This window comes from Chrysemys picta, chromosome 3, assembly GCF_011386835.1.
Source record: "Chrysemys picta bellii isolate R12L10 chromosome 3, ASM1138683v2, whole genome shotgun sequence".
In the NCBI taxonomy this organism is placed as follows: Eukaryota; Metazoa; Chordata; order Testudines; family Emydidae; genus Chrysemys; species Chrysemys picta.
Window position 1 is genome coordinate 52,776,451 of NC_088793.1, and position 22,500 is coordinate 52,798,950.

The 22,500-nt window shown below is 38.8% G+C and overlaps 1 protein-coding gene across 1 annotated transcript in view; it reads right to left on the reverse strand.

The window, feature by feature from the left end:
• LOC101938928 (protein eyes shut homolog) overlaps positions 1–22,500 on the reverse strand; it is a 616,724-nt gene that overhangs the window by 464,076 nt on the left and 130,148 nt on the right. The window contains exons 4-5 of the mRNA XM_065587927.1: positions 15,791–15,941; positions 14,963–15,052 (exon numbers count right to left, since the gene is read on the reverse strand). Of these exons, the coding sequence (XP_065443999.1) occupies positions 14,963–15,052; positions 15,791–15,941 (241 nt within the window). The remainder of the gene's footprint in view (positions 1–14,962; positions 15,053–15,790; positions 15,942–22,500) is intronic.

The window sequence follows — 22,500 nt, forward strand, 5'->3', positions numbered from 1 at the left end:
TTCCATGAAGAAGAATGGGACAAGATCCTTTTGACGGTCATGGAACATGGAAACCCTAACATGACCTGCCAGGAGATTCCACTGCTATAGTCTGGAGCCCAACAGCTCTGCCTTACTCTTGGGTAGTTCCAAATCCCTGGCAAGGTCATTCAGTTCACCTTGTGTTATGAGGTGTGGTTCAGAGGAGGAGGATGGGAGAAAATGTGGGTCCTGTGACATTGATGGTTCAGGACCAGAAGTTTCATCCTCTTCCTCGTCTGACTCAAGTGAGAATGATTCTGGTGCATCAGGAACCGGCAGTCCTTCTCCGTGGGGTACTGGGCATATAGCTGATGGAATGTTTGGATAATGCACAGTCCACTTTTTCTTCTTTGACACACCTTTCCCAACTGGAGGCACCAGGCAGAAGTAACCATTGCTGGTATGATCTGTTGGCTCTCTCCAAATCATTGGCACTGCAAAAGGCATAGATTTCCTTTTCCTGTTCAACCACTGCCGAAGATTTGTTGCACAAGTGTTGCAGCATATGTGTGGGGCCCACCTCTTGTCCTGATCTCCAATTTTGCAGCCAAAATAAAGGGGATAGGCTTTCTTAACCATAGTGGTTATACTGCACTTTTGTGATGTAAAAGTCACTTCACCACAAACATAGCAGAAGTTATCTGCACTGTTCACACAAGTATGAGGCATCTCTGCTCACTTTGGCTAAACAGAAATGTGTCCTTTTGCAAAATCAAACACTGACAAATAAGAGAGCACGACACTGTATGATTTCTAGGGCTGATATAGGGCAATTTGTTCAGCAGAGTGATGTAAGCTTCGTTATGATTGCATCATCCATGACTTCTAGGAATAACATGATGCAATTCATATCATGTATGACACAATACCAGCTTCAGATTGCATCATTCATTGTTTTGCCTAAAAAGCAAGTACTGTCCAAACCCAGTCATAGATTTATTCATAGCTCCAGTCAAAGATGTATTTTAGTCATTTCTGGTTTAAATTGAGATCCCTTCCCTTTGTAACTCACTTATCCTCCACCATTCCCAAGTCAAGGGTCGTATATACTGACCCAATAGCATATCTTGAAAACTAGAGCCATTCAACAATTTTAAGCATCATTTTCATTCTCAGTGACCCAGAATTAGTAAAGTTTGACTACATATATTTCAGAAGCATTTTGGCTGTAGAGCAGTGTTATCTGGAGCTCATCAACTGAGGTATTGCTGGTGGTATTCACCCCACATTAGCACAGACAATGGTACTGTCACTGCTCCCCTTTGGGTTTGTGCCTTATATACAGAAGTGCAGATCATCTGCGTGTCCTATTGACTTCAATTGGAACTCAGAGACAGCAGTGGAATATTGGCTATAAGGATTTCTGAGTTCTGTTCCTAGTTCTGGGAGCACAGTATGGTCAAGCACTTACGTTAGTGGTTACAGACAGCATAGTCAATGCACAGATTTGGAACGTTCATTCTGAAAGATACTCTAGTAAAGTGGATGAGGCTTAGTTCTGTCATATGAGAGAGCTTGGCTGTACTCCCATCACTGCCTGAGGGCAACCTCTCAGTTATGTAAAATAGAAGGAATGATAGTTGACTACCTGTTAGGGTAGAGGTATGAGGCATTGGTCGCTTATAAGGGTTGTGTAGTGTGTAGAAATATTAACACCAGTAGGTTGAAGAAATGAAGCCAAAATTCCCGTTATCTCCTGTTTCCCGGCCCAATGGAATTTCTCTCTCCCTCTTCCACCAACCTCCTGGATATGCAGAAAGGCATGACAGGGCTGCCGGATGTGTGACATCTGGAAAATCTGCTTCTGTTGCCAGTGTCTGCGCAGGCTAATGCTGATGTAGATCCTGAGCTGATTGGCTTTTCAGGTTTCACCCTTTACCTTGGCTCACAGATGCTTGTTTTTGTATATGTATTTTTTTCTAGATATTTAACAAACATAGCATTTTAAATTTAATAGGATAAAGCATATATTATAGTGTAAGTTTAAGATGGACTGAAATAGAGAGTTATATGCTAATATAACTTGAAGTCTGGTAGTGACATGGACCCTCATAAAATTATTTCTGTGACTGGTGAGGTTGTTAATGAATTTGAAAGCTTTATCAATGCTGGTAGGACTGGCTGCATAATTTTTATATGTATTTTTTCCCCTTTCTTAACCTTCTATATTGTTTCATTGACTCTTTTGACTACCATTGTTCTAACAAACTCAGTGGTGGTATTTCAAATGATATTCTCATTATTCGGACTGTAAAAGAGAAAACAAGAGACACTGATAAAACAGTCAAAGGTCAAATACAATATAGTTATAACATTTACATCAGCTACTGTCTCTAGTTAAGCTCTTTCAGCATGGATAATGTCAAGTTAGTGCAGGCAAAATCATCACCATAGCAACCTACAATCTATAGTGCACACTGAAGAGCAAATTAACAACTCAGTTTGGGAATAAAAAAAATCTGCATTTTTTCCAAAACTGTATTTTTTGTGAATATTTTATGTTTTATATCATGATTGCCAGAAAACAGAAATCTACTGAGAGGGTTCTTCGTTACTTCCCTTAGATTTCTGATCATCCATTTTAATGTAATGCTTTCTTCTTGTTACAAATAAAATAGTTATGAACCTCTTCTTCTTTGCCCTAAGCACAACTACATCACAAACATTTCTGTCAAATAACACCCACGTGTTTAGTGCTAAGCCGAATGAACTGCTGGTGTATTTCCAGAGATGTTCATGAATAAGAGCAGTTAATCAGGAGTAAAAAAATGGATGGCTCTGACTCTCTCTTATATTAGAGAGAAGATACTGGTTTTCTGTATCAGTTAGCAGAAGGGATTATTAGACTTCACACTTCATAACTATTTGTATTTCATTTGAGTTTTGGAATACATATATACCAACACTGTAGAATTTACTACCTGCAAATGGCAGAACTGTGATAGATCCCAGGGTGTTAATAATTCAACATAATTAACTGGACAGCAACTGGACATTTACAATGCAGAAATGAAGTATAAGCAACCACTTACCGTGACAAAAAAACCCAAAACTGTAAATATGGATAATTATATGGAAGGCAAAAGCCAACAGATTATGTGTACTTGAGTGCCTCTGAGGCACAGGGTGCAATATCACAATCCTCCTCTCATACCTGCCCCCTCCCGCCAAGTCAGAAAATCCAAATGAACCCATTCTGAGGTATGCAAGAGTTTATTTGCCCTCATCACGGACTTTAAATGCAGCCCTTTTTTCAGGCTCCCAAATAGTCTCTGTCCCCTTCTTGGGGTTTATACCACTTTAGTTGTGGCCGATAAGGGAACCCAGGCCCACCCACTTCTCAGGGTTCCAAACCAAGGACTCCATAAACAGCAGCAAATATTGTGGGAACATTTCAACACATCAACACACTATGGTTATGCATGGTTTAAATGGGCAGCTTTGATAAAGTCGTTGATAAGCTCTTACTAAATGTGCTAAGTATGACATTAGTTACCTATCTCATGGGTTGGTGTGAGACTCAGTTAAGAGCTAACCCTGAGGAGATCCTGAGACATTTGCGCTGTGAAATTTCCCATTGAGGTCAAATGGGAATTTGCCTGAGTAGGGAACTCAGGATCAGGCCTAACAATTTTTAAAAACTTCTTTTAGATCTTTGAAGGGCATTATGGCTTAGATCCAGAGGGTTTTTGGAGCCTAAAGCCCAGATTGAGGCAACATGGTGGTCCACAAAAACTCCTGATCAGCTGCCATCTAACACTGTAGGCACCTTAGTTTACATAGCTCTTAAATATTTGCTGTAATGGATGCCAAAGTGCCTAGCTTCCTGCCTGTGGGCGTGTGCACTGCTGCTGGAAGCAGGCATCCAGACACCTATGTCATACCTAAGCACCAGAGCAATTCTCAAACCTAGTTAAGATTGATAGGTCCCAATCCAAGAGGCATGCTCAAGGCAGCCATTCCCTTTATAATGTTTAGCCTGGGTAAGGTACTCATGCAGGATGTGAGACGCCTCCAGTTCAATTCTCCCCTCTGCTTGATGTGGCAAAGGGATTTGAACAAGGGCTTCCCACCTCTCAGGTGAATGCCCAAAACCATTAGGATATGGGATATTCTGAAGTGGGGCTTTCTTAGTTTCTTCTGTTGAAGCAGTTCCACCTTTTACAAATCATTAAATGTACCCTGGATTAGAGACAGGGTATATCTACACTGGAAAAATAAATACATAATATAAAAAAACCTCACCAGAACCTGAGCACTACAGGGCTAAAAATAGCCTCAAAGACATTCCCGCCTAGGCTCTAAAACCCTCCTGCCTCACCTGGTTTCACAGTACAGGCTCCAGCCTGAGTGGGAACATCTGTTCTGCTATTTTTAGCCCCATAGTGTGAGCCCAAGTCAGTTGACCCAAGCTCTGAGGCTCACTGTCGCAGATTTTTGTTTTTTTCTGTGTAGACATACCCAGTGTGACAGTCACTTGATAGTCCAGTCATTAGGGCACTCATCGTCCTCCTCTCTCCCCCAGTTGTTGTGTGTGGAGTTAGGCATGTGCCACTGCTGTTCTTGCAGGAAACAACTTAGGAGCCTAAGGTGTCTGACTCCAGGAGAAGGGTTCCCAGCTGTGGAGCCCAGGCAGAGATAGGCCCCACCCTCCAGCCTGGATTTTGATGCCTAATTCGATGAGAGGGGTGTGGCTTAAACCTATTTCAATATCTCCCAAATTCTTCGATTCAAATTCTTTAATTCCTATTTGGCATTCCAGTACCAAAGATCAATTAGCCCTTCTTAGTGATCTTCAGCACCAGTGTTTCCATCTTTTTAGTAACAGTGAATTGACTTTATGCGTCTTGGCAGTTGAGGATTCTCCATTGTGTTTTTTGTCTCATAGCCCTACAGCAGATGATGCGGGAGAAGAAGCTTTTGTGCAAAGCTAAAGCTGAATTTAGGCCATTCGTGATCTGTGGCAAACAAGCCCTTCAGTACTGTTTGCTCATCAGCCTCATTCCAAACTGAGAGCCTGAATTTACCTATTATGTGTACAGTGAAGAATCAGCCTGAAAAATAGCCAAAGAACACACTGCCAAGCCAGCAGGAAATTCACAATGCTCCAAGGGTAAGAGCCAACTAAGATGCTGAAATAAAAAATAAATAGTATTAAGAGTGAGGCATCATGGTCATATTGTGTATGCCTTAGTGTGCATCATAGAGGCAGGAAATGAGAGGAGAAGCCGCAATCGTTAGACCTCAAAGTTTTACTGTGTGTGCTTTCTTCAGGGCCTGCATGCGACTTAGGCAGCCAAACTCCTATCTTCCCTGGTTTGTGAATTGCTCTGGGACTTGAGACTGGAGATAGGCATCTGTATGCCTGGAAGGAGGCAGCTGCCCATGCTACCCCAGATACACTGCTATTTTTAGCACACTAAAGTGTGTGTCTGTTTACCTGCACTGGAAAGCACTCTCCAAGCTGCAGTGTAGAAGTACCCAATGGCATTAACTATATTAAAATTGAGTTATAAGTATAATCTGGATGATGAGTTACTATACTGGAAATAATGCAATACATTATCTTTCATACACTTACAAAGATATCTAAATAATCATATGGGCCTGGAGCCACAACTGACGTAGTCATTGTAATGCTCAGCATTGCAATGCCTAATTTTTAAGTGCCTGGCCACCCGGTGGAAGTCACAAAACATGAGTTAGGCACCTAGACTAACTATACAGTGCATGGGGAGAGATAAGCACCTGAAAATAGGATCAACAAAAGCAGCATGTTAAACAGGGAGCAGCTGCCTAAACTAGCCAGTAGCAGAGGTCATAAAGGGTTTGAGAGTGCTTTATACAAGCTAAGTATTATTGCTGCATCAAAATGCACTGACACATTTAAAGAGAAACATAAAAATGCAACAGTTGATTGTACTGTATTACCCTATTAAATATATTTGTTCTAGGGAAAAAAGGGAGGAACAGAAAGACATGAACGTTTGACGCTGAAGAACAGATTTGTGCTTGGTGCACTGAAAGCATTGTTGAAAGCTTGTTATCCTTGTGAAAAATATTATTTCTGAGTTTCTTTGCTTACAGGAGGCAGCTTTTAACTTGAGCAACTGACTTATTAACATGTTATATATTTTTTGCTCATTCAATCATCCATATTAGTTATTCTGAGGTTCCTGGTGTAATATACACTGACGACATATCCAGAAAGAAACCATGGTTGTTCTCTGGAGCTTTCTGCAACAAGAGCTGACACAACAATAAAAATGTCTCAGTCCTGTCTATACTATAATCTGCACCACCAGTGAAGGGGGGAGGGATAGCTCAGTGGTTTAAGCATTGGTCTGCTAAACAGAGGGTTGTGAGCTCAATCCTTGAACGGATTGGTCCTGCTTTGAGCAGGGGGTTGGACTAGATGACCTCCTGAGGTCCCTTCCAACCCTGATATTTTATAACAGGGTAAATAAATCACAGATCCCAATTTTGCCAGTGTAGACATAACCTTATGTGGGAAGCCACAGAGGTAGAATGGATGGCCACATATAGTCACAGATCCATTGGATTTCTGGTATACTTTCATGCTTCTCTCATATCCAAACATAGATTTCAAATTGTGCCTCCTGCCTAATTGCACTAGCACTGGTTAAATATTCCCATGGAAATTATGCAAAAGAGCTAGCCTCCTCTCTGATACTGTGTGGATTTGGCAGTATTCTTCCCTTTTGTATATTTTCACATAGGTGGAACATATGAGTTTGTATTAAGTTAGATGGGTGAGTAATTTTTTTTTCTTGAATGAACATTTCTTACAGATATATAGAAATTATTCCTGAGTCTGCTCCTTAGGTGCCATTAGGACTTTATATCAATCTAGTATGTCTTTCTTTTTTACTATGCAGCCTTCCCTTACCTCCTGTAGGCACCAGAGTCTTAAGAAAAACCCATTCCTTCCATAGTAACAAAATGAAATCTGAATTTAATTTTCTTGTTAAATTCACTGAGTGGACTATTTATTTACCGCCCCCCCCCATGACTTTTCCTTTCCTTTTTTTAAGTTTCATCCCGAGTGAATAAGACAAAGAGTAAGTTTCAGTGCTGTCTTTGTCTTATACTACACATTTACTGAGGGCAAGGTTCAGTTGGCTTTAAGCATCTATATCATACAGCCATGAGTTCATGCACTGTAAAGTATGAAGCAATTAAAATCCTGTTGAGGAAAATACGGCAATAAAACCAGGGCTGAAGAGATTACATTTGGACAGGGGAAATCATCATCATTTGTGCACAGCAGGGGATTCTGCAGCTTTTCTTTTTTTTTTTTGCCTTGAGCTCAGGGTTTCAAAGTTTCAATAGCTTGATTTCCCCCTCACAAACAGAAGGGTTGGGATTTTTTAAAACCAGTTAAAAGTCTTCTAGGGATATCAGCTAGACCTCTCACAACAAATATTTGTGTAATAGGATGGCACAAGACTCCAATCCCATTACACAAATAGGAAAAAAGTGATTGACTGGCCAATCCCTCCATTTTGCTGCCTTCCCAGGGTTTTGAAATCCAAGTCACTGTTTTTAACTTTCTGATTGAATATGGCTGCTTCTAGCCAAGTCTTGCTGTATAGTTTGCTGGAGGCTTTGTTCTCCTTGAAGCTCCTATAGGGTTCCTTTCTCCAAGAGCTGAGCATGACAGCATACCATCTCACAGTGTACCATGCTGCCTGTAGCTTTAGAATAAATACCATGAGGTTGGCATCCAGCACTGTCTAATCGGATTATATTATTTACATTTTTAATCTCACTCACAGTAATTAATTAACTCTGTGGAACGCTGCCATATTTTGACACAATAATATTAATGGAATTTGTGTCGTTTTCTCTGTGCATCACAGCCATTACGAAAATGTACCATTAGCTTGCAAGTATGTATCAGTTTTCCTGAGTGCTTCAGTCAATTTTGCCTTAAAGAAAGATGGACCCAGGAAGGATTTTGATTCTGCAGTGATAGCAGCTTTTTGTGCCCCATATATTTGTGCCACAGCAGCACTAAACCCAGCAGTCTTCACAGCAAGGTAGAGAGGTGATATGTGTATAATGGTGAGTGCCTACACCAAGGCATCACTGCAAATTGGATCAAGAAAAATAAGTTGAAATTCCTATTAAATTGCTATGGCTGTAAAATAAAAATCAAACATGCATTTCTACTGAAGCAAGGCATCCTAATTTGGCCAGTAACATAAGTGTAATTACAAAACCAGACCTTAGAAAAAAGATATGGTCTTTAGTACCACTCCTGTTTTGGTTCACAGTCAGTAAACTCAATAAGATCATAGCTAAGATTCCCAGTTTATTAATAACTTTACTAAGAGTGGAAAAAAGATGAGAATATCATAGACCAAAGAAGGAGAGAGAGGCAGAAAAAAAAAGCAGACATATTTTTTATACATGTGCTACCTATACCTGAGAAAAATCCTTTCAAATGATGTTCAATTTGAATACAGAGCTAAACTCCATCCATATGGGTAATACCAAACCATACAGAAGGAAACAAATTCCACAGTTTTCCCTTGCAGAATAGCCTTTGCATTTTTCCATTGGGATGGGGATTTCCCTTTATGCAGGAAAAAGCAACAGTCTTGCAAACAACCCCCCTCCCTTCCAATACCCTGAAATCTATAAAGGTAGGAGCACAAGATGATCCATGTGGAGACCCTGTTTCTCTACAGCGGTCCTCAGTGTCATCTTAAAGGGAGATTCCTTCACTGTGGAGGGTGTGCAATAGCAATGTGACACAGATTCTGGCATGAACCAAAGAATGTCATTTGGGCCCGTGGGGGTGAGGGTGGATGATCTGAGCCCACTGGCCTACCCTCTACTTACAATACCACCAAGTATGGATTCACAGGCCTCTGAAACGAGGGGTTTAAGGAAACAGTGATGTGCCACTGCCCCATCTTTTCTGTAGGGGGAGAAGAAGATCCACATGCAAAAGATAGCCTTTTATATACACCTCTACCCCGATATAACGCTGTCCTTGGGAGCCAAAAAAAATCTTACCGCATTATAGGTGAAACCGCATTATATTGAACTTGCTTTGATCTGCCGAAGCGCAAGCCCGGCCCCCCCGGAGCGCTGCTTTACCGCGTTATATCTGGTCGCGTTATATCGGGGTAGAGGTGTATATATAAAAGCAGAGGCTATGTGAGATTCTCATCAACACACCAATCCCTTTATGAGGGACAAGAGGGCCAGCGTGGTCTAAAAGCTCTGGTTCTGGAAGGGGAGGGTTCCCCATGTGCAGGTATTGTGGAAGAAAGCTGCAAATCTGCCCTCTGAGGACCCGCTGACAAGCCCTGGCAAATGAGGTGTGCTGGGATGACAGAGGTATGTCAGAAGGGAGTCTGCAGCATGCAGCACTGTGGAATGCTGCAGCCCTCAGGGCAGCATTGAAAAGATGCTATAACTTAGGCTCCCAGGGTTGACACTGAAGGACAAAAGCCATCTTAGCCCTCCTTTCCACTGGGCTGCAAGTTCTGTGCTGCACTTCAAAGACACAGGAGGGAATCTAACCCCATGATCTGCCCCAGAGTTCTCTTATGAGGCTGATCCTGCACCACTAAAATCAATTTGAGTTTTACCAATAGCTTCAGAGGTCTGATTCTCCAGTGCCTTGAACTTTGTTTAGTCATTTACTCTACATGCAAAGTGGGTGCAAAAGATAACCAAGTCAGAATGGTAGCATTTTGCAGACATTTTGCACAGGTATAGGTGATTATCTGGGGTGCAAGTCAGTGCATAACAAAGACTGATGGGAGCAGGATCATGGCCAATATTGAGAAATGGAGAGGACTCTCAAGGATCCTGTTCAATGGGGGTTATCAGTAATCCATTGTGCCTCATAAGAACATAACATAAGAATGGCTGTTCCGGGTCAGACCAAAGGTCCATCTAGCCCAGTATCCTGTCTACCGACAGTGGCCAATGCCAGGTGCCCCAGAGGGAGTGGACCAACAGGCAATGATCAAGTGATCTCTCTCCTGCCATCCATCTCCATCCTCTGACAAACAGAGGCTAGGGACACCATTCCTTACCCGTCCTGGCTAATAGCTATTAATGGACTTCACCACCAAGAATTTATCCAGTTCTCTTTTAAACACTATTATAGTCCTAGACTTCACACAGCTTTTGGAAATTAAGAGGGTATATCCAGTTGAAAATTATTCTATAACTTGTCTATTTAATTTCAGAAAATCACATCAGATTAAATAATTAAATAAAACAAAATTGGCTGCAAGAAATAAAGTTACACAGCACTGGACACAGCCCAGAACTCTCTGGATTTTACTTGTATTTATTTAACCAGTAAAGATGTATTAGTGTAGGCATTTGTTATTATCAGTGGATTAGTTTAATCTTTTGTGAAAATACTGCAAAAAGATAGAAGAAACAGATTTTAAGTGTGAAATTGTTTTTTTCAAGGCCTATGGCATTTGGTTTCTTTGGCTGCACTCTATTGATTCTCACAGATTAGTTGGTTGGCTAAAATTACTAGACATTACATAGCTAGAAAGGCTTAAAAAAAGGAAAAAAATATAAAAAGTCTCTTCAAATTCAGAAAAAAAAAATATAAAAAGCCTGGTATTGTAAATGTCAAGAACACTTCTTCCAACTACATTTCTGAGGGGGAAAAAATTAACCATCCCTGTATATGAAGTGAGCTACAAGGAAAATAGTTCAAAGAATTGGATCTTAAGAAATGTTGGGTCTGATTTTTTTTTTAAATGTCTGCCATTTTGCATTTGACATATTTGTTTTCTCAGTGGAAACAAAAGAATTTACTAGACATGCTAGAAAGATTTTTTGTGCACATATTGATTAAAAGGTTCCATATTTATATTTAATAATAATAATAATCAGTAGCATCTCAAAGCCCTTTGCAGACTGTATAGATGTGGTTTATTCTCCTGGCTTCTGAGATGGAACATGATTGCTATTCTGTTCTGGCAATAATTCACATCTGTTTCAAGTAAAGAAATGAATAACAAATTCTTCAATAAAACTGCAGAAGTAATTTTAGGTATTTGGAATATAATTAGTCAATTGAGAATACAGCTAAAACAGAGATTTAATACCCCTACTCTGCAAAAAATGCCTTGGGGTCTTTAATGACCACAGGTAGTCTGGACCTCACTTTTAAGGCTCATCCAAAAGATGATATGTCAAACAATGCAGTGTCCGATAACATCATGTTTGTATCCAAAGCACCAATAAATCTTAATCCGCCTCTGCTCTTGGCTTGCAAGCTTGGACACCTTTTTAGAAAAGTGCACAAAAAACTTTATCTTTCATTATGTTTGGATGCTGTACTTCATCTTATTTTTAGGAAATATACCATTTATATATGGTAATATATTTTAAATGTAACTATGCAAATAAGATTCACTTTCTCAATTTTTTTTTAAACAAATGCAAACTTTCAGAAACAGATCAAATCCTTCATATTTCTTTCTATTTCCTCCTCTGCCCTTTCATGTTGCTTGATGTAGCACAAACTCAGTGGAGAATTAGGAGATGATATTTTGAAATTGAAAGTATAACAAATTTATCCTTCTCCCATATGGTTATAATGAGATAAACAGCTGAAGTTTTACCACTTAAAAGGCCAGAGGAAAAAGTGTATAAGATGTAGTTATCTTGATTTATATACACTAGTCTTTATTAATAAACAAATTAATCTTAATGTCATTTGTGAAAGAAACACTAATCCCATTTATATGGGATTATAGACATTTATTTACAAAGAAACCTTTAGAAGTTGGTATTTTAGTAAAGAAATAAAGAGAACACATATATGTAACTAACATTTCAGTAAAATTGCTTCTTAGAATAGATTGAGTGCATGTAGCACAGGTGTCAGAGCATTAGAAATTTTGTATTATATTCCAGCTCTGCCACTAATAAAGCACATGATCTTGGAAAAATCACTTTACCTCCCTGCCTCTCATTTTCTTCCTCTGTATAATTCACAATGATCTCACAACGATGATAAAAGCTATGTTGGTAAAGTGGTGTGAGAGCCTCAAATGAAAGGCACTATGTAAAGACAAATTAATGTTACAAAGAACTATGGGGAAAACCCTCAGCACGCATAAACTGTCATAGCTCCACCATGGAAGTCCATCAGTGAAGGGGAATGCCATATGACGAAATGTGAATGGTATGCACAAAATGTGCTAGATTCAGCAGCACTGTCCAGTTGCTTGTGCCACTCCAGCAAGGAAAAGGGGCTAGGATGTACGCTAAATTTAACCAGTCAATTAAAGTGGGATTACAACGGCTGTGTGTCACTGAAGCATCACAAACAGACACAATGTACAACAAATGTGGCCCAAGATGTTTCTGAATTAAGGGCTGGATTTCACACTCCATTCCCCTAGTTTTATTTTGTCTTAACACCATTGAATTCAGTAGAGTTAAAGCAGAGTAAAACCAGTGTAGAAGGAAGAAGGCGGCGGCCCTATATATTTTAACAATTTGGCATAAGGGAGTATGCTTAAAGCATATTTTTAAATGGCCATAGAGAAATTTATTAGAATTCTCTGAAACTACATGGGTAGTTTTACAGCAACATATATTTGTGATATTACAGTATATTTTCTTCACTGTTAAAAATATATCCATCAATATATTGTAAGCCATATGCAGATACAGACACCTATACCCCACAGTCTGATCTAGTGGTCTGACCAATGGATTAAGAACCAAAAATGTCTGAGTTCTAATCTTAGCTGTGACACCAACACTCTCTCTAGTCTTGGAAAAGCCATTTATATTCTGTCTCAGTTTCCCCATATTTTATATTTTCTCCTCATTTTGTTTGGAAAGTTGCTCCTCTGGCACCTAAATATTCCTTTCTTATGAAAGCTTTATGTATTTGGTGCTCATGAAGTAACAACACTGAGCTTTTATGCAGAGAAGGAATCTGAAGTAATGACAGTTAAGATCTTCAGTGCTATAATAGTAAGCCCAGAAACATAAATCACTGCAGCAATTATAGCAGCACAAATAACACGATTAATGCAATCAACTCTTAGTGTGAGTATTTGACAACAACATTTAATCTCCTTCAAATGTACTGATCTTGCATTCTCTGCAATTGAACACAGTACAGTAAACTATTAAAGATACTTAAGATAGCATGGAAGTAATTACACCAACACATGTCTTCAGATTTCAGAAATAATATGTTATTAATTTCAATTCATGATTTAAAATATCATTTTTCTCTGTGCAGTTTTGTTTGTATTCCCAAACTGATTTTTGTAACTGTCATAAAACAGCCTTCATGACCATCTGAAAAATCTAACATAGAGATAAAGGTATTTAAACCATATATTGCTTATCTTTTTGAAGGCATGACAAATCTAAACCAAGGACCAGGTCCTATAATCCTAGCTCAGGGGAAAAAAAAAATCCACTGAAATGAATGGGAGTTTTGTCTGAGTAAGGACAGCAGGATGAGGCCCTTAGAGACAGCTATATATAAGCTTTCTGCTTTGTCTTTTCTCTGGCACCTCAATCACCAGTACAAGGTTAGTAGGGGCAGCATGAGAGGGAGCCATAACAATATAAAATTTGCCAATTTGTGAGAAATAATCCCCAAATGTAGGACTACAGTCTTACTAAAGCACAGGGTTCCAACACCTACTTCTGCTGTCAAGCTTTCCATCCACCTCTCCATATCACCAAAGGGTATTCACTACAATTATTTCTTTCTTTCTGTCTCTCTCTCTCTCAGCTGCTCATCTTCCAATTTGTTAGTTTAAGATTGTTAGTCACATATCCCACCAGAGCTACCTATAAAAAGCAAGGAGCTAAGCATTTAAATCATTCAAACCCTGCCATCAGTTCCCCTTTGCACATGAACTGTCTCCCTTCCACACCTCACGTTATCTTAACCCTCATTTGGCATAACCAAAAAAGAAGAGTCAATTAAAGAAATGCGAGTCTGATTCACTCTACATTGATGACAAATTGCAGCTGTGTTTCAAGGAGGAGCCATGTACTAACATTGACACAACTTTTTTTCTGGATAATCGTCAACAAGTGATACTTGTTATGTCTGAGTAATTGGTTAGATTAATACCTTTACTAGGAGGGTAAACAAAAGTTGTAATGAACTTTCAAGATTAAGAGTAACACATTTTAATTCTTGAAAAGTGGATATTTTAATACCAGCACCCAATTTAAAGTACTGTAAACCAATTTGTGTTGTGCCCTTGAGTAGGATAGAGTCCTGCCTGTATTTTTAAATTAGTATGAAACCATTTATTTCTAACCTTTCAAATACTAATGATGCAGTAGTTAATTTGTATTAAAATCCCAATAAACAAAGGGTTTTGTTAGATCTTGTCTCATAAAAAAGACACACAGAAGTGTCCACATGGTATAAGATTTTTAGAGAGCATTATTCAAATAAAAGATTAAAGCATCACTGATGACTTTTTGCAAACAGTTCCATTTACATTCTGGGTAGTAGAATCAAATATCTTACTTTAGAAAATAATATCTTTACAACCCCTATAATCTGAGAATCTATTTTACTGGTAGATAGAGAGTGCAAGTCCTGGCTTTACCAGTAAAGTAATGGTTTTTCATATGATATCTCAGTATTCTGCGAAGTTAATAACTTAATAGAATTTATGGTCAGAAGGGTCCACTGTGATCCATCTAGTCTGATCTCCTTCATAACACAGGTTATACAATTTTACCCTGTAATTCCTTCATCTAGTCCATAATAATTTATTGAACTAGAGCATTTCTTTTAGAAAGATATCAAGTCTTGATTTAAGACTTCAAGTGATGGAGAATCCATCACATCCATAGGTAAATTTATTCAATGTTTAATTACTCTCACAGTTAGAAATGTGTGCCTTATTTCTAGTCTTACTTTATCAGGCTTCAGCTTCCAGTCACTGGATCTTGTTATGCCTATGTCTGCTAGTCCTCTGTTATCAGAAATCTTCTCCTCCTGTGGGTACTTAAGTTATAGACCATGAATAAGTCATTTCTTAACCTTTTTTGGGGGGGGGATAAACCCAAATAGACTGAGCTTCTTTAGTCTCTCTTTTATTTATTTTGGGACATCTGAAATATCCTTGTTTTTATTACAACAGTCAAAATATTATTCTTATTACTAAAAAGTATTGGTTAAAGACATATTTCTATATCAAATGCAATTTGATCTGTAGTTATCAGATGAAACACTCCAGTAGAATGAACGCTGGGTGTGATGAATGGTGTTTACGTTGAACAAAAAAGTAAAATTAGTGTAAACACTACCAAAACTGTTCATTTGCTCATAATTAAAATTAATGAACTTGTCCAGTATTTCCTGAGAAATTCACTCAGAAAACAAAATGACTAGTGAAAAAACCCTCCACTTCAAGAAATAAGTGCACATTTCTCTTGAGTCAGAACCTGGCAATAGTGACACCAACATTTTTAAAGTGTACTTTTATTAATAATTTAAAACCCTAAAAGTGTGTTTACACAACAGTATTTGTTTTTAGATTTTAAAAATATAGTCACCTTTTTGACAGGAATGAGGAATGAGTCAGTAGCAAACAAGCTGTTCCAGGGAACAATTCAGTCTCCTGGAGTTCCACTCCAAAAATAGTGTTGAACCCATACTATGTATGTGCTTAGAATTACTCCTCACAAGACAGTACATTACAGTCTCCCTTAAAAAAGAAAAGGGAAATGAGAGAGAGAATACCTGTTTTTTTGCATAGCGATGAGGCAAACCACCTATAAATATAGGACCTGTCTCAAGCCAAACTGAACTGGACCAGAGATTGGTAGGCATGCTTATCTTCGCAGAAACACCCAAGACAGTCACTTCAGCATCACATGGTATCATGTCTTGCCTGCATAAATTTAGAAATAGCAACATTTTACAACCATACCATACTTCACATTACTGCCTGTCTGACAAATTACTCAGGCTCTTACTAAATCAAAGAGATAGCACATCTTATATTAAAGCCAATAAACATAATAGAAGACTTTTGATCAACAAGCTATACAACTGGCATGTCTTTAGGGTCTGAGCTTCATAAAAATGAAATTGTATTGTAAAACTCAATTGTATAATTGGTCAGGGTGGAGAGAAGGGGCAGAAGAAACCAATTGAAATTAATGAATAACAAATCAGATTTTTTTAACAACAGTAACAAGTAAGATTTCAGTGTGGGGGGAAAAAGTGATTCTCTTGACCTACTATGTTTTAAACAATAAATTTCCTGGGATATGTGAGGGGCAGGAGGGAGGAATAGGTTTCTTTTAAAGACTTTGTGCCCAATCCTGTCATATTTACTTATAAGAACACCTTTCTCATGTATTAAAGCTGAAAGATTGGGCCCTGTAATTGCTATATATAGGTTTAATGTGATTGCACAAGATGTATATCAGTGCAGCATTTGGTGCTGACTTCAATTTAGATAAGAGGCAGAGTCAGGAACAAATTGTTAACTATAAATACTTACAATACTTAGTTTTTCTTCTTTCTTTTAATAATTGAACCTTAATTTATGTTCCTTTAACCAACCAGCAGCAAACATTCTGCCTTCATGAAAGGAAGCACAATGCAGAAATATTAAATTCAGGCAACAGTCTTCTCAGTCTGGAATTTCATTCTGCCCATCCTTTTCTCTGCACAGCAGGAACGTAGAGTTCTGTTTAAGAGCCAGACCAAAGCACTAAACTTTGGCCAGCTGGCTGATTAATATGATTCAAGGATCTTCATGCTGCAGCTGTGACAGTAAGGTATGCAGCAAATGAACAAAATCAAAAGCAGAGGCTACCTATGTAATTTAACTAGGATACTATGGATAAATACGTGAATTCAGTTAATTTTAGGTAACACAGAGCTAGCTGCAGAAGCCTTGGTTGGTGACACATAGATCATGAAAGCCAGTCTTTTTTATTTTCTTCCTTCTCCCAACCACAGACACACACAATTGAATTCTCCAAGAAGGGTCTTACTTTGCCAGTTATTTCAGTGGGAGCAAAAGCAGACCCACATTAGCAACATTTGTAGTCCGTGGTGTATGTTTATGTTCTGCATAATTTTGTTTGTACCCCTTTCATGAAATCTTTAATCATGCCAACACACTTATTGCATTTAAACAGAAGGGACTACATTCTAAACACTTTCACAAGCAAATACTTTTTCCACACTATATAAACATCCTTTAGAATGTAGCAGGAAGAAAACAATAAGGTCTCAGGTTTAACAGAGAATGATATCCTTCCTAGTTTGTTTGTTCTGTCCATAAAGGCAACTTGTTGACTAGAATTAGATAGGAGAGATATCATTCTCTGTTACGTTCTCTGAAATAGTATTTAAAAATGGTGGAAATGATGCCACCCTCATTAAATTATTATTTAAGACATTTCCATGAAATTTAGCTTTTTTCTGTTATTCTGGTGAAATACAATTGAAGCTTGTACTGCATAGTCAAAGTCTGACATTTTAAATCCTCTCATATTTTCATTTTTAAAGAATGAAATGGTTTAATTATTCCAGCAGGATTTGTGCCATTTACCTGAATATATGGGTTCAAACTATAGTTCCCTGAAAAAACTGGTAGAACACTTATTAGATTGAATCTCTGAATGTCTTCTTTAGCATTGTAAAGGTGCAGAAGGCATACACCTATTCATTATGAAAATTTTATTTTCATTATACAATAATTATTTTGCATTTAGAAACAATAAATTATATGAATCATGTGGCTTGTACTTGCTTCTGTATATCAATGGGGAAATGAATACTGCAGCACATTCTTTGTAGAAGATCATATCTGTATTAATTGTGTTGGACAAGCCTAGTGCTAACAAGATTACACATTATGTAATTATCCCCATTAAAATATTCAAATAGAACCCAGGATGGTGTTTTAGTCTAATCTGAACTCACTTCTTTAGAGGTTCAAAGGAAAACAATGCTGCAATAGTTTTTTGTTTCAATTTGACCTTATAGGTCTTTGCCTTCAGACTTTTCTAATCAAATATTAGAAGCATTCTAATAGCCAAAGTTAGAGAGAAGAGGCAGGAGAAAATTGTAGTCAAAGCTATTAAGTGAAAGAAGATTTTTGCAGAGATTCTGTAGGGATTTTGCACACACACCTGCACAAGGATACACGTGCACACCATACTAGTCACTTGCATACTAGAAAGTCTGCTGGCAGCGTTTCTTGCTTATGCACCATGATAGTTTTGCTAACGGTTCCAAGTGACCGTGTTGCTCTGTGTAGCTTGAAAGTTGTCTCTCTCACCAACAGAAGTTGGTCCAATAAAAGGTATTACCTACCCACCTTGTCTCTCTTGTCAACATTCAAGTATTTCTATTAGGTTTGATCCCAGTGTGGCATTTTGGATGTGTGTGTCCCAGAGCAGGGATCTGTAGAAATACTTTTTTAAGAGAATCTGATACTTAGATGTCTAAAGTTTTTCCCTTTCTTCAGGGGTGAAAGTAACATTAAGCACTTACCGGTATGGGGGCCGGCTCCGGCCCCCAGAAGGGGCATGGCCTTGGACATAAGAGCCGGGTCCTCGGGCATAAGGGGAGGGGCTAGGGGTCAGTGACCCCAGCCAGCCCATCTGCACTGCCTGGCCTGCGCCAGCTTGGGCTCCAGCGGCGATTTAAAGGGCCCGGGGCTCTGGCCGCAGCCGCGGTAGCAGCGGCCAGAGCCCCGGGACCTTTTAAATCGCGGCCACGGGGCAGCTGCTCCTTTTGCCCCTCCCCATCGGCAGCCGGGGGGGGCAAAAGGGGCAACAATGTTAAAGCACTGCGGCGGCCACTTTTTACTGGCACGCCATATCAGCCTGTACTGGCTTACTTTCACCCCGCTTTTCTTTGAAAATGGGAAGCACTTTTCCTGTAATATATGAAAGCTAATTTATTTGGGTTTTTTATTCATCTACAGCTGCGCTGAAGGAATGGAAGCTGCCCACATAACTTGTTTATGAAAGTTACTAAATTATATTCATTTCTTCACATATTCTTGAGCAGCAAACTCTAGAATTAATAACGTGCATATGTGTACTTGTATTAAAATTGTAAATGACATGCACAGCTGATAATTTTCATAATAGTCTATACATGCACTTGTGTGCCAATCACCAATGTAAATCACCTTTATATAAGGAGGGATATTGTTTTTGCATATGCAAATATCATATTTTAAAACTTGCCTAGTACTTTATATTAAGAGACCAAGCTCTTGCAATTCAACATTGTGCGCTTGTTTCACCTTATGCTTCTTAGTGTGTCAGCCATGTATCTTTTGATTGTGCTTGATTGAATCTAATATGGACTGACCAAATTAAAATAACAACCTTAAAACATTATTGTTTAGCATTTGCAGATGATACAATTGCCTGAATATATATGCACTGTACAAATTTTCCAGCAAGCATTTAAAATACTTTTTCTACAATCAGCACATTGGGTGCTTTAAAGGTCAAGGGAGAAGATGAGGATTTTTGCATAATTATAAATGTAGAAATGCATACAGAAAAGAACTTCTGGTGGTTAAACTACTGGTAATTGTGCCTCAGCCCAACCTAGCAGTAATTGTTCAGATTCATAATTTGTGCTTGCATAAATGTAATCATTAAATACTGACCTATTAATTACAACCTTGAAGATGAGTTATGTCTAAGTAGAATTAAATCCATTGCCCAAAGCCATTCAGGTTGGAAGGATGAAAAGGTCAGACAACTATTTGATATACTACAGGGATAAGGGTTCCTTAACATTACAATAACATTTGCATGAATTCCAAATCCTTGCATGTTGTGTCCCCATACTTCTTGACATTTATTAGCGATGATTAAATAATGTCCATTAAATTGTGGCAATATGGTAAAAAGTAATACAGTAAACATATTTCATTTTTCTAGATTTATCAAATGTCAGTAAGGCTGGGAATCAGGATTCTCTCAAGTATCTGGTCTTCCTGAATGAAAGGAAACCACTGATCCAAAAAGAAGACTGAAACTTAACTTGTCTCCAACAATTTCACTTTTGATTTGATCATTATAAACAATCTCCTTGTTGAATATTTACTGTAAGCATGACATTTTATGTTGGAAAGTTAAGAATCCTTCTATAGAGAAAGAATAACAATAAGAGTTGCAACGCTATATCCAACTACGATTATATATCAGAGTGTAAATTACAACAATAAAGGGACAGTCATGTTAAAATCCATCCATATTTTTAAACAACAACTTCCTTAACTATGTTAAAAGCAGCACCTTAGATTATTGAAGTTGACTGTGGGGGAGGTACTTTGTTTTACCTTAACTATGGGCTTGTCTATACTTACCGCGCTGGTTCGGCGGCAGGCAATCGAACTTCTGGGTTCGATTTATCGCGTCTAGTCTGGACGCGATAAATCGAACTCAGAAGTGCTCCCCGTCGACTCCGGTAATCCTGCTCGCCGCGAGGAGTACGCGGAGTCGACGGGGGAGCCTGCCTGCCGGGTCTGGACGGCGGTAAGTTCGAACTTCACGTAGCTGAAGTAGCATAACTAGGTTGACTTACCACGATAGTGTAGACATAGCCTCAGTCATAGTCAATATCAAGTCACTTTCACTATCTGTTTTCATACAGTAGCATCTTGTTGCAACCATTGCGGGGCAATATTTTTCATTTTAAAAAATCCCATGAAAATATTTACATAATGGAAACACAAATGTGATCCAACAGTATGCTTGTACAAAGCTTTGGGTTTCTGATAGGACTTCGACCCTTTAATTACCCCCTTGATTCTGGCTCCACACAGAGTTGCAGAATCAAGAAACAAGACAGTAAAAATTAGAGAATAAGGCAAAATCTCACATAATTTATCAGTAAGTTTATGTAGGTGAGAAACATCTACCTCTGTCTCCTAGTCATGACGTATTTGCTATGAAGCTTCATCATCTTAGACTTATTATAGCTGCTGGTCCTGATTCCCCCCATTGGGTCTAACAGAAAGCACACACGCTAATGTTGCTGAGGAACTAATGAGTCAAAAACATACTGTTTCTTACTGCTTCATGCAGTAGTCTTGTACGTGCAGGGTTGGGGGCTGATTTTTTCCCTAGCTTTTTTTTTTTTTTTTTTTTTTTTGAGGCACTGTAAACTATCCCATGGAGGGTTAACCATAAGTTGTCACACACAAAAATCATTACAGAAGGGGACAGGAAGGAGATTGCTTTTGTTTATTTATTCCCAAGAATGAATACATATGTTAATATTCTTGTGTTTGTCCCAAGAAAGACCATTTTGTGTCTTGAAATTATTGCATACCTACCTTAAACAGTAATCTAAAAGTTATGAATTTTCTAATGGTTGATGTCCTACTACACTGAATATTTATGGCATTTGAAAAATAAATAAATAAAACCAAGGAAAAGATCCTAAATTTCAATGAATTCAGACAATGTCTGGCCTCAGAAATTTAAGAAAATAGTCTTATTTGCAGTAGAGTTGGACCCTGGATTCAAACACGCCTGAGCATTGGCAAAGTTCAGATCCAGATTTGAACTTCAAAGCTGGCACCTTTTCTGTAAAAGGTGGAAGTAAGGATAGATTACTCACCTTGTACAGTAACTGGAGTTCTTCAAGATGTGTGTCCCTGTGGGTGCTCCATTCTGAGTGTGCCTGTGCCCTGCACCTGTGATCAGAGATTTTTCATAGGGGTGCCCATTCAGCCCCGGCATAGGCTCCACACATCCTCATGCCTCACACCTGGGCTATATGGGGTTGTGTGGGTGAACTGTGCTCTGTTCCTTCTCGACCACAAAGCCCCATAAAGGTGACTCCAAAGCAGAGAAAAAGGAGTGCAGGCGGTGGAGCACCCACAGTGTCACACATCTTGAAGAACTTCAGTGACTGCACAAGGCAAATAACCTCTCTTTCTTCTTCAAGTAGAGTCCCTGTGGGTGCTCCATTTCAGGTGACTTCCAAGCAGTATTCCCCTAAAGTGGGAGGTTTGTAGCAGAGTTCAATACAGCAGAGAGAATTGTGTTGCCCACAGATGCATCTGATCTTGCCAAAGACACCAGGGTGTAATGTCATAGATAAATCTAATAATGAACATGGAGCTAGTGGCTCAAATGGATGTTTCATAAAGCAATTAAGGACAAGATTCACCTAGGAGTAGGGTATCTGATTTGTGGGAAAATATTTGACAAAGCTTGCAGGAATCTTGCCTTAGTTGGGTGAGCAAAGAGGGAAAAAAATGGGTGTATTTGACTGCCTGAAAAAAAAAGAAAAGAAAACAGGGAGCTCAAAACTTCAACTCCTCGAGATGGAGAACTCGCTGTACCTGGCCTCTGACCTATGGGTGTGGGAAAGTCTGTTACTGCTGCTAAGTGAACTCTAACAGAATTCATAGAAAGACCCAATGTCTTGAATTCCAACAGGTA